The sequence below is a fragment of the Bos taurus genome, chromosome 17 (genome assembly GCF_002263795.3).
Source record: "Bos taurus isolate L1 Dominette 01449 registration number 42190680 breed Hereford chromosome 17, ARS-UCD2.0, whole genome shotgun sequence".
NCBI classification, from domain to species: domain Eukaryota; kingdom Metazoa; phylum Chordata; class Mammalia; order Artiodactyla; family Bovidae; genus Bos; species Bos taurus.
The window spans coordinates 43533456-43546532 of NC_037344.1; the positions used below are offsets into that span (position 1 = coordinate 43533456).

The window sequence follows — 13077 nt, forward strand, 5'->3', positions numbered from 1 at the left end:
TGTGTGGAAACAGAGGAAAACTAAATGATAGAAATACATATCTTAAAATATATGTGATGTCTTTTATATCTATCAACTGGCAAGTATATAAAACTGCAGTGCCATATTAGGTAGGACACAGTAAAAAAGAGTCATTTCATACATCACTAATGGAAGGGTAGTTTGATTAATCTTTCTGAAGGATAGATTGACAATATGCATAAAAATCCCCCTCCTCAAATTATATTCTTTGATTTAATTCTAAGTCTATAAGTTTATTTTATGGGAGTAATCCTGATTATGAGTGAAACTCTCTTATTTAAAAAATAACGCGCTCTCTCTCTCCTGCGTGCTGGGGTGCTCTTCTCTTCGCGTCTTTGGGTCAATGTGCCCTCACGCCTCAAAGATGGATTTCCTGCTATCTTCTAAATAAAATAGAGGTATAACACTGATTTGTCTAAGAGCTATAACAGGGTCCGTTCGAGACCTGAGAGCTATAACACGGTCTGTCCAAGACCCGAGAGCTGTGACATATCGAGTGGGGCTTTAATGTCCGTCACTCCAAATCTTTGTTGTGACGAGACAAAAACCGAGGGGCATACACTTGCGTGACATCTATGGTGCCGTGACTCAGATTTAACCTGGCGGAAACAACCTCCGCGCAGAAGAGGCCAAGCACAGCAGGAGCCCAACTCAGTGAAGCTCCCTCAGTAGAAGCAGAACGTGAAGAAAACCCAGTGCAGGGGAAGGCCCATCGTGTTGGAAACTGGGACAGCAAAAAATGAACTCAGCAGAAAGCTCACGTGGCTCAGTCTCATATTCCCGAAGACCTCCAGTTAAGGTCAACAAGCTACAACATGCAGTGCCAGTTCAACAAAGAAATAAAACTACAGCCGACCACAGAAACTATCACTCACCCTTAGATGGACACCGCTATAAGGACTCTGAGGCATAAGACTAGCAAGAGGGGGAGGCCCAATACCCCTCGCCATCCCAGTTCAGCAGGAAGTAACCAGAGAGACCTCGATGCCCCTATTCCCAAAGAATTAGGCCTCCCATCTCTTGAGGGGGGAATGTTAGGTAGTTAGAATAAGGAAAAGGAGTCCAAAATGGCGGTGTCTAAAAGACAAGGAAGAGAAAAGCCCGCGAAAATAGAACAGAGGAAGGTCAAAGGGAGGTCCGAGGACCGGAGTGAGGACTTCAGGTAGAACAGCACTCCTGACTAAGCCCAATTTGCATAGGGCAGGCCCAGGGGGAAGAAAGAAACATGTAAAAAGAGGAGCCAAAGAGCTCTCACTCTCTCTCCTGCGCGCTAGGGTGCTCTTCTCTTTGCATCTTTGGATCAATGTGCCCTCACGCCTCAAACATGGATTTCCTGCTGTCTTCTAAATAAAATAGAGCTGTAAGATGGTCCATTAGGACCTGAGAACCATAACATGGTCTGTCCAAGACCCAAGAGCTGTGACACACGGTGGGGGCTTTAATGGTCATCACTCCAAATCTTTGTTGTGACAAGACAAAAACCAAGGAGCATACACTTGCATGATACTTGTATTCATGAGCAATTTTAGAATTGCTGAGTTAAATTGCATGCTGTATTCTTTTTGTTCTAATAACATCACAGCAAGAAAAGATATTATAAATATTATAACCGCCAAAAACTTTTAATAGTATACATTGATATGTAAGACTCTGTGTGTGTGTTGTGTGAGTGTGTGTGTTTCTTTATCAGAAAAGTAATGGGATTGTTTGTTCTTTCATAAGAAAATGTATTTCTAAGTAGTTAAAACTAATTCTAAACATTCAATGCAAAAAAGCAAAAAAGCTGTCTGGGGAGGCCTTACAAATAGCTGTGAAAAGAAGAGAAGCAAAAAGCAAAGGAGAAAAGGAAACATATAAACATCTGAATGCAGAGTTCCAAAGAATAGCAAGAAGAGGTAAGAAAGCCTTCCTCAGTGATCAATGCAAAGAAATAGAGGAAAACAACAGAATGGGAAAGACTAGAGATCTCTTCAAGAAACTTAGAGATACCAAGGGAACATTTCATGCAAAGATGGGCTCGATAAAGAACAGAAATGGTATGGACCTAACAGAAGCAGAAGATATTAAGAAGAGGTGGCAAGAATACACAGAAAAACTGTACAAAAAAGATCTTCACGACCCAGATAATCATGATGGTATGATCACTCACCTAGAGCCAGACATCATGGAATGTGAAGTCAAGTGGGCCTTAGAAAGCATCACTACAAACAAAGCTAGTGGAGGTGATGGAATTCCAGTTGAGCTATTTCAAATCCTGAAAGATGATGCTGTGAAAGTGCTACTCTCAATTTGCCAGCAAATTTGGAAAACTCAGCAGTGGCCACAGGACTGGAAAAGGTCAGTTTTCATTTCAATCCCAAAGAAAGGCAATGCCAAAGAATGCTCAAACTACCGCACAATTGCACTCATCTCACACACTAGTAAAGTAACGCTCAAAATTCTCCAAGCCAGGCTTCAGCAATACATGAACAGTGAACTTCCAGATGTTCAAGCTGGTTTTACAAAAGGCAGAGAAACCAGAGACCAAATTGCCAACATCTGCTGGATCATCGAAAAAGCAAGAGAGTTCCAGAAAAACATCTATTTCTGCTTTATTGACTATGACAAAGCCTTTGACTTTGTGGATCACAATAAACTGTGGAAAATCCTGAAAGATATGGGAATACCAGACCACCTGACCTACCTTTTGAGAAACCTGTATGCAGGTCAGGAAGCAACAGTTAGAACTGGACATGGAACAACAGACTGGTTCCGAATAGGAGAAGGAGTACAGCAAGGCTGTATATTGGCACCCTGCTTATTTAACTTCTATGCAGAGTTCATCATGAGAAACGCTGGGCTGGAAGAAGCACAAGCTGGAATCAAGATTGCCGGGAGAAATCTCAATAACCTCAGATATGCAGATGACACCACCCTTATGGCAGAAAGTGAAGAGGAACTAAAAAGCCTCTTGATGAAAGTGAAAAAGGAGAGTGAAAAAGTTGGCTTAAAACTCAACATTCAGAAAACTAAGATCATAGCATCTGGTCCCATTACTTCATGGGAAATAAATGGGGAACAGTGGAAACAGTGTCAGACTTTATTTTGGGGGGCTCCAAAATCACTGCAGATGGTGACTGCAGCCATGAAATTAAAAGACGCTTACTCCTTGGAAGAAAAGTTATGACCAATCTGGATAGCACATTGAAAAGCAGAGACATTACTTTGCCAACAAAGGTCCATCTAGTCAAGACTATGGTTTTCCCAGTGGTCATGTATGGATGTGAGAGTTGGACTGTGAAGAAGGCTGAGCGCCGAAGAATTGATGCTTTTGAACTGTGGTGTTGGAGAAGACTCTTGAGAGTCCCTTGGACTGCAAGGAGATCCAACCAGTCCATTCTGAAGGAGATCAGCCCTGGGATTTCTTTGGAAGGAATGATGTTAAAGCTGAAACTCCAGTACTTTGGCCACCTCATGTGACGAGTTGACTCATTGGAAAAGACTCTGATGCAGGGAGGGATTGGGGGCAGGAGGAGAAGGGGAGGACAGAGGATGAGATGGCTGGATGGCATCACTGACTCAATGGACATGAGTCTGAGTGAACTCTGGGAGTCAGTGATGGACAGGGAGGCCTGGCATGCTGCGATTCATGGGGTCGCAAAGAGTCGGACACGACTGAGCAACTGAACTGAACTGAACTGAAACATTCAAATACTGTATTTGGTACTTGTGATTATAAACTTGAACACCAGTATATAGTTCCAAACATACATCTTTAAAGTAGTATTGAAATCAACTCTGAAGTAAATTTGCAATGGTGAACCAATTTTGCAAATAAGATCTGTGGCTCAAACGAGTAAAGTATCAACAAATTCAATAAAGTAAATATAATTTGATTTTTAAAAACTACATTTCTAAATATTATTCGCAAGCGAATACATGCTTAAGGTATAAAAAAGACTTTTTCTTTTGAGTTTAAGAAACTGCAACCAACATGTCCTCTTAAAAAGGGAAAAACATATCTCGAGTTGCAGCCAGATCAAAATGGGAGGCAGTTGGGAGAGTATTTCTTCAGTTGCAGCTAAATAAGGGCAAAGCACTGCTCCTTTCCCCCTTTTTCCTTAGTTCACTGCACCAAACTCTGGCACTGAGGAACAAATAGCAATTAATATGGACTCTTGTATACATATTCCCACATATTGTTTCACGGTGAAATCAGGGTATTACTATCAAAACTTCCACACCAATCTACACTGGTTAAAGATCAGTATTCTCATTTACAATGGGAAAATTTTGCCTCAACAAGACTCATTCCCTAAAGTCTCCAAAGCAACACAAAGCAATCTAAAAATTTTGATGTTTTACTCTTTCCATTTCAGCTAGAAGAACTGAACTATATGCAAGCCAAGTTTACGAATTCCTCAATTCTACTCTTCTGCTTTGCTTAAATTTGCAAGACAGCTTTTCTGATTATATTTGTAACCTCTCCTTCATTTATCACTTCATGACATGGTCTACTATTTCTTAAGTAGTTAAATTATCTGGTAGCTCCAGACTTATGAGACTTACAGACTTAAGCATACCTCAGGATGGTGGATGAACCTAGAACCTATTATACCGAGTGAAGTGAGTCAGAAAGAGAAAGATAAATACCATATTGAACACATATATACGGAATCTAGAAAGATGGTACTGAAGAATTTATTTACAGGGCAACCATGGGAGAAACATACATAGGGAATAGACTTATGGACATGGGGAGAGGGGAGGAGAGGGTGAGGTGTATGGCAAGAGTAACATGGAAACTTGCATTACCATATGTAAAATAGATAGCCAATGGGAATTTGCTGTACGGCTCAGGAAACTCAAACAGGGGCTCTGTATCAACCTAGAGGGTTGGGATGGGGAGGGAGATGGGAGGGAGTTTCAAAAGGGAGAGGATATATGTATACCTATGGCTGATTCATGTTGAGGTTTGACAGAAAACAGCAAAATTCTGTAAAGCAATTACCCTTCAATAAAAAATAAATTAAAAAAAGAATACCTCAGGAAATTAAAACATTGCCCTTGAAAAAACTAAATACACCAAATATAAATACCAAATACAAATATTTCAGACACCTATTTTGGAGTACTTGAATCAATGAACAACCCATATTGTATAAAGTGTCTATAAGTGATTACCACGATTAAGTAAAAACTTGAATTGTATATAGAGTGCTTCTGCTGTCAACCTCCCAAGCAAAGACTCTAATCACCATGGGAATTGCAGTTTCCAAGTGTGCAACAGTTAATGTTTCTTTCCTGAAGTTTCTATGTACCTGCTTCTTGCTCAACTTGGCTAAGTAATTAACAAACCAAGAGCAGACCAGTGTTTACAACCCCCTTGAAACAGGCTCCCTCACTCGAGATGAGGTGTTAGTTTGGTGTTAGAATCCGAAGTTGGAAATGAAACGCATATTGAATTTTAAATGATTTCCAGTGAGATTCCTAATCATGCATGAATTTCAATCCTTTACCTAAGTTTTTAATTTTTAAATGTCTCTGGATTTGATAACATCATGTTCCACATTTCCCACTTTCTAGTAGTAGAAAAACAAAGAATGCACCTGGGGATCATGTCAGAATTAACAGAAACTCCAGAAAAGGAAAAAAAACTGAAATGTAATGCAACGTTACTAGATTAAATATGCAGGATGCTTTCCTAATATAATCAACCTAAATGTTACAAGTTTTATTTCTGTAATACTATACTTAAAGTTTGGGCTTCCCACACATGTTAGAATGTAACTGTATATGTAGGAAAGTACACTGCCTATTAGATTTTCCATAAAGAAAGAATGACAGTTTAAAAAAAAAGGTAAGGAAGCTAGAAGAAAGTAGCTGGATTTACTGCATGATGTGTAACAGCCAGTATTATCTTGAACTAATGTACACAGCTCTATGAAAATAGTGTGGAGTAAGCACAGGAAGGATGGCTAGTATTCCAGGAGGTCCTTTTGTGAATAAACACAGAGCACAGGCTTTAAATTGTCAGAGTGTGATGGGGAGGCTTTTCCAAGTAAAAGTCAAGAGAAAGTTAAGAATCAGTCTCAGTGATTTATTCATGCCACTTCTTGCCATCGTTTTGAAACTGTTCGACGGGGCATAGTTGAAAAAGTGAACCTGAAGCCTCTACAGGAGATGGAGTCACATTTGTGCTCTGGTGAGACCACCTCTGCAGGAGAACATGACATTTCTCTAAAAAGCAAAAGGCTGGTAGGTTTTGCCTTTTTACTTTGTATTTATGTTTAAAGTTGTACTTGTTCACCCACCAGTGTTTATAAAATCCTATATTTGGGATGCTTTTTCTATAATAAAATGTTACCATTTGTGAAAAAACTAAACAGTAATAGGGCACCCCTCTCCCCACTTTTGTCAAATTTAGGGCCGCTAAAAAATGGCTCTTGTGTTTAAATATGAAGACACACAAAACACAGCTGCCTGGAAGCAGCTCTCTGGGTCAGAAATATGGAAAAACAATGGCTCCTTTTACTGCACAGTTATTGTATCAATACCTTAAAACCATCACTCAAAACAGTGGGTATTATCAATAACAAAGCAAGTATGATGTAAAAGCCAGGCTTTTACAAAACAGTCTAATTTTTTTTTTTTTAAAAAAAGCAAAACTTCTGGCTCACAAAATGAGATATTCTAACCACATTTCAGGGATAGACCCAAAAAAAATCCACAAAGAAGCCATGAACAGTGAAATAATACTTCATATTATTTTAGAATGTGTCCATGGGTTTTAGTATTCTGAAGGCCACGGCTAAGCCAGTCACAAATTCTCCTGCTTCCCAGCAAGTGTGACTCCCAGGAAATGCAAATTAAATTTATCATTGCCTTAAGCAATGTATAAATGGAAAGAAAAATCTGCTCCCACAAGGAAAACTCTCCTGTATCATGCATTCCAAGGCCAAGCATAGAAGATCGCCAGTGTCACCACTGTTATGGCTAATCTATACCTCTGCTGAGGTCCACTAACAGCGATGTCCAAGGGCAAACTGGGAGCCTTTCTAACACCACATGTCACCTGTGTTCAGAGGAGCCCCCCTTATTGCCCATTACCTTCATGTCAATTTCAGTGCCATGTATCTGCTGAGCTACTGTCTTGATGATTCCGATGACAATATCCTGCAGCCCTTCTCTCTCTGAGTAGTAGTGCAGGATGAGTCCTTTGCCCTTGTCCGCATCAGTGCACCGGAAGGAAGGTGCCCGCATGCCTGGGTAGATGGTAGCAAGGTGGTCGTGCAGAGCATCAAGGTTCTGCAGGGAAGAGCACACGGTGATGAGTAAATCCTGCTTCTGAGCGACAGTCACTCTCAGGAGAGCAAGCAGAGAGAGCAGACAGACTCAGAGCTGAGTCTGGGGGCAGATGGACGGGTCACATGAATGCTCCCAGAGCACACCCTTCCCTGGATGCATCCTGACAAGGCCAGAACCCAGACAGCCTGAAACTAAGGTAATGCAATTAAGAAAAGCATCTGTGTGAATGAATGAAGAAGATGGGGTACATATGTACAATGGAATACTACTCAGCCTTTGTAGTAACATGGACGGACATAGAGATGGTCACACTAACTGAAGTAAGATATACAGAAAGACAAATATATGATTTCACTTAAATGTGGAATCCAATCTATGTCACAAACTAACTTATCTACAAAACAAAAACAGACATGGAGACGCGGAGAACAGACCTAGAGAACAGATTTGTGGTTAACAAGGGGGAAGTGAGTGGGGGAGAGATGAATGGGGAATTTGGGATTAGCAGATGCAAATTATTATATACAGAATGGATAACCAACAAAGTGCTACTATATAACAGCGCTGGGAACTATGTTCAATATCCTGTGATAAACCATAATGAAAAAGAATATGAAAAAGAACATATATATATGTATAACAGAATCACTTTGCCGTGCAGCAGAAATTAACACATTGTGAATCAACTATACTTCAATAAAGTAGATTTAAAAAAAAGAAAAACATCTTGATTGTTACAGTAGAAATATTTTAAGGAAGGGTAAACAAACAAGGGGATATAAAAGGATGCCTGAAGCAGAAAAAAGAAACACAATTATGAGCTAAAGCAAAGATATGCATATTTACAGGAGTTTGAGCAGCTGTATATTTATGTTATGATAAATAGTATAGAATTCCCAAAGTGATCACATATTACCATTTGTTTCTCTAACAATACTAAACCTTAACTATTAATTCAAAAAACTATATCAGAATTATAAACATATGAAAATGTTAGTATATTCATTTGTGAAATAATATTTTAGTAATTAAAATCACTTTGGAAATTAAATCAGTCTAATTTCTTCAGAGTTTCCAATCAAAGTACAGCCTCACAGCGAACCTGTGAAACTGAACCTTTCAGAACTGAAGTCTTGGAAAACTAATAAGTTTGCAAATAAATATTTTCTGTTCTTATAGCTTTGTGATTAATTCAGAACATACCAAATTCCCATTATCTAGTATCACCCTCTAATATTAAAAAAAAAAACAGATTTGTTTAAAGATCACCAGAAGAAATGATGCAAATGATACTTCTGATTTGGCTTTTCAGCACATTTGTAACTTCTTTGTGTGTGTGTGTGTATGTGCTACACATATATAGTAGACACACACACAGCACAGCACAGTGTTGGGAGTCACGGGGAAGGTGGCTTTAGAATCAAGCAGACTTGGATTTAAATCTTGCCCCTGTCATCTCAGTAGTCATGTACAGATGTGCGTGTTGAACCATAAAGAAGGCCGAGTGCCGAAGAATTGATGCTTTTGAACTTTGGTACTGGAGAAGACTCTTGAGATTCCCTTGGACTGCAAGGAGATCAAACCAGTCAATCCTAAAGGAAATCAACCCTGAGCATTCATTGGAAGGACTGATGCTGAAGCTGAAGCTCCAATACTTCAGCCACCTGATGTGAAGAGCTGCCTCACTGGAAAAGACCCTAATGCTGGGAAAGAGTGAGGGCAGGAAGAGAAGGAGGCAACAGAGGATGAGATGGTTGGATGGCATCATCCAGTCAATGGAGATGAGTTTGAGCAAACTCTGGGAGATAGTGAAGGACAGGGAAGCCTGGCGTGCTGCAGTCCATGGAGTCGCAGAGTCGGACACGACTGAGCGACTGAACAAGTGTCAGCTCATGATAATGTGGCCAATTTACCACTTGATTTCCTCTGATAAAATAGAAATAACTAAAATGATGTGGATAAAACATTAGCACACTCAGGTGTAGTAGGCAAAATAATGTTGGCCCAAAGATTTCCAGACCTAGTCTCTTTGGATACATTACCTCATGTGGCAAAGTGGGGTTGGGAAGTTGGAAAAATTATCCTGGATTACCAGGGTGGACCCAGCCTAATCCCATGAGTGACTGAGTCTTAGATGCCAAGAACATTTCCTGGTTACAAGGAGAGATGAAAGCTGAGAAGGAAGCAGGACTTGAGATGCAGGACACCCTGTGCAGAGCCTTGGGGGGGTGGCGCCCTGGGGCCCTACTCAGCCCCCTGTGACAGCCAGTAAGAAAACTGGTCCGCGGGTCTATGTGTGGTTACATGGAGCTGAACTCTGCCAACACCTGAATAAGCAAGGAAATGCCACCCCCCCCACCCCACCGCCGCAGTCCTGCTAGTATCTACATTACAATCCAGGGAGACCCCTTTTAGACTCCCAACCTAGGAAACTATAGGATAATAAATCTGTGTTCTTTTAAACACTTAGGCATGTGGTAATTTGTTACTGTAACAATAAAAAAGCTAATTCACTGATCAAATGGTAATCTGTCAACAACTGGTGGTTATTGCTAAAGAGAATGAGAAAAGCAAATGATCTCAGAATACCAAAGGCCTTAGGAGCACATCTGATACCCCAACAGACTCCTCTCACCTCTGCAAGGGGCCAATTCAGAGGGGAATACGGGGACAGGATTCTATGCTGGGGTCTTTTTGGCAGAAAGCAGCAAGCTGGACCTGTCTTCAGAGTTATTTCCCCTCTGAGTTACAGCTTGAAAATGACTCTTCAATAAGAAATAAAATATCAAATTTTCAGATTTTCTCTTAAAAAGAACAATTTTAAAATGACAAGGCATTTAAAACTAGGATTAAATACAAGAAATAAAGATAAAGAACATATTTGGGAAAAATAATATTTCATATATATTTCACATATAAGTATTACTCAGTATGCAGAGATTTCAAACTCATATTTAAATGGTTTGTAAATTTCATAATAGAGTTGATTTCAGCAAGAAATGTGATACTTAAGTACAATTTTACAATAAAGTTTGTTATGGTGTTCATGGGGCATCCCAGATGGCACTAATGGTAAAGAACCCACCTGCCAACGCAGGACAGAAGAGATTCAGGTTTGATCCCTGGGTGGGGAAGATCCCCTGGAGGAGGGCATGGCAACCCACTGCAGTATTCTTACCTGGAGAATCCCATGGACAGAGGAGCCTGATGGGCTACAGTCCATAGGTCACAAAGAGTCAGACGCAACTGCAGCGGCTTAGCATGCATGGTGTTCTTGGGGGGAAAAAAGGAGCACATCTGAAAAGGCAGTGCTGGAAATGGGCTAAAACTGAAGGATGGTTTGCATTCTGAACATTTCAAAGGGGCCAGTTTAGGGAAACAGGATCCAGTAAGACATCAGAAAGGAGGTGGAGCGAGTATGGTACAAGGTGACTCCATCAGGGCACTGCAGCCTGGCCCCTGCCACATGCTCATCCCATCTACTCACTGTATGTGCGCTGTACATGCATCACATGTCCACTGTATAAAGCATGTGTATGCATGTCTCGCAGGGTGTGCGGTGCAGGCGGGGGCAGGGCACAGAGCTAGATCAGATCTGCACGATGCAGTCCCTGACTGTAAGCAGTTCGTGGTTTAAATCACCCAACAATGTTCAGAGTGGCTTTGGGTGCATGAAAGGGAGCAACACCTCAGAGTGAAGCCAGGGTCCAAAGACGCAGAGCACAGGTGAGAGCTGAGGCCTCAGAAACTGGCATTCTGACTCGGATGAACATCTTGTCTCCTCAACTGATGACCCTGGTTTCTTTTTGAAATGCATTCACGCCTAGTGCTAAGATCTTGTTTTCTTCCCTCAATTTACACCTCTTCTAATTAAGCCAGGCCAATTCTTAACTCAAATATCAAGTGGCTCTGACTCCGCCAGAGGCTGCTGTTGCCATGGGAAAGGAACTCCATGTGGCAAGCGCTGAGGATGGTCAGTTTACAGAAGCCTCAAGTCACTTTCGGAGAAGGCAATGGCACCCCACTCCAGTACTCTTGCCTGGAAAATCCCATGGATGGAGGAGCCTGGTAGGCTGCAGTCCATGGGGTCACTGAGTCAGACACAACTGAGCGACTTCACTTTCACTTTTCACTTTCATGCATTGGAGAAGGAAATGGCAACCCACTCCAGTGTTCTTGCCTGGAGAATCCCAGGGACAGGGGAGTCTGGTGGGCTGCCATCTATGGGGTCATGCAGAATTGGACACAACTGAAGCGACTTAGCAGCAGCAGCAGCAGCAGCAGCAGCAAGCCACTTTACTTGGTAAATAACACAGAGGGTTTTCCTATGACGAGTTCTTCCCCTGGGAATCCTTTCCTGGGAAGGGAAGACATGAGGCCTGCTCTTCATAACCCTGTCAGACCCCTCACACCCCTCTGCTGATGCTGCAAAAATCTGGTGAGAAAGGAAATCACCAGAAGGGTTTTATACACATCTCTGTTTCCCACAAAGTCAAAATTCAGCTTGTTGCTGCTAAATTAAACTGTTGTTCTTGTTCCTTAAGAAATTTCCTAATGTAGTCAGGCTCAGGTACTGGATTGTGGCTCATTTTACAGAAAAAAAAATTTTAATGAGTCAAACACTAGCTTGAAATATACATTTTAATTCTTTTCTACTTTTTCTTCTATGAAATATTCAAATACAGTGTATCTTAGGTCAATATGCCCACATCACTTTCACACTTATCTATTTTCATCTTCAGTCATATTACATGTGCACATTTCTATGTGTAGCTAAGCAGACAGCAGGAGGCAGTAACCATGGTACCATTTACTTCCTCTGCATCACTGATGCTAAAGAAAGTGAGAGATGGGCCAGAACAGCCCAGAACTCAGGTCAGGAGTCACACAGGGACTGGCACTGCTCCCTAAATGTAGAGCCATTTTAATTTAAATAATTTAATTACCTAAAGCCTTTTTAATTTAACATTTACTTTAAATAAAGTTATTGATGGTACTGAGGTATTAATAAAAAAAATTACTTAAATTTATCAATTCAAAGCAAGTGGGAAACCAAAGCACAGGAAGTCAAATGTTAATCTTTTAAGTCTTTGTGGTACCAATTCTCCAGAGACAGACGGTTATGTTGAATTTGCTGTTAATTAAATGGACAACTAAAGTGCTTTCTTGGAGCATAAAAGATTTAACACCACTTAATGTAATATTGATTTTCTTTAGATAGTATCTAACCATAAAAATACTCTTGGGATTTCTTTAGTTACAGCTTCCCTTACAGAGTTTTAATCTCCCAAAATAAAAGCTATTACCACTGCCTATTATGAAAAATAGAATTCATGATTAAAAATTAAATTATTTCCAACTGAGTACATTAGTATTGTCAAAAATGTGCTTTCTTCACAGACTCCAACTGCTTGCAGCAACCTCAAAAGTCACAGAAAAGACACTCAAAATAGGTAAGAGAAAACCTTGTCTGTCTACATTTTATAATACCATCCATACAAAGCTAATTATTCATCAACATGGTTGTAGCAATATATTCTGAAGAACAAGAGTTCATATTGAAACTGGTATTCTTTAATTTTTAAATATAATCATGGAGGTGGGTATACAAAGAAAAGAGCTGAATGATAACACATGTGTTTCAGCACAAGTAGATTCCCAGGAAACAGTAAAGCCAACCTCAAATATGCTTTCACATCATTCTTCTTAGCTTTATGATACTCAAAAACAGGACGGGAATAAGAGGAGTTCTGTCCATCTATTTTGCCT

The 13077-nt window shown here is 40.4% G+C and overlaps 1 protein-coding gene across 2 annotated transcripts in view; it reads right to left on the reverse strand.

Moving 5' to 3' along the window:
• Positions 1–13077, reverse strand: part of GUCY1B1 (guanylate cyclase 1 soluble subunit beta 1) — a 62775-nt gene that overhangs the window by 18480 nt on the left and 31218 nt on the right. For both annotated transcript variants that reach the window (XM_010813816.4, NM_174641.1), the window contains 1 exon segment: positions 7111–7308. In XM_010813816.4, coding sequence (XP_010812118.1) covers positions 7111–7308 — 198 coding nt within the window.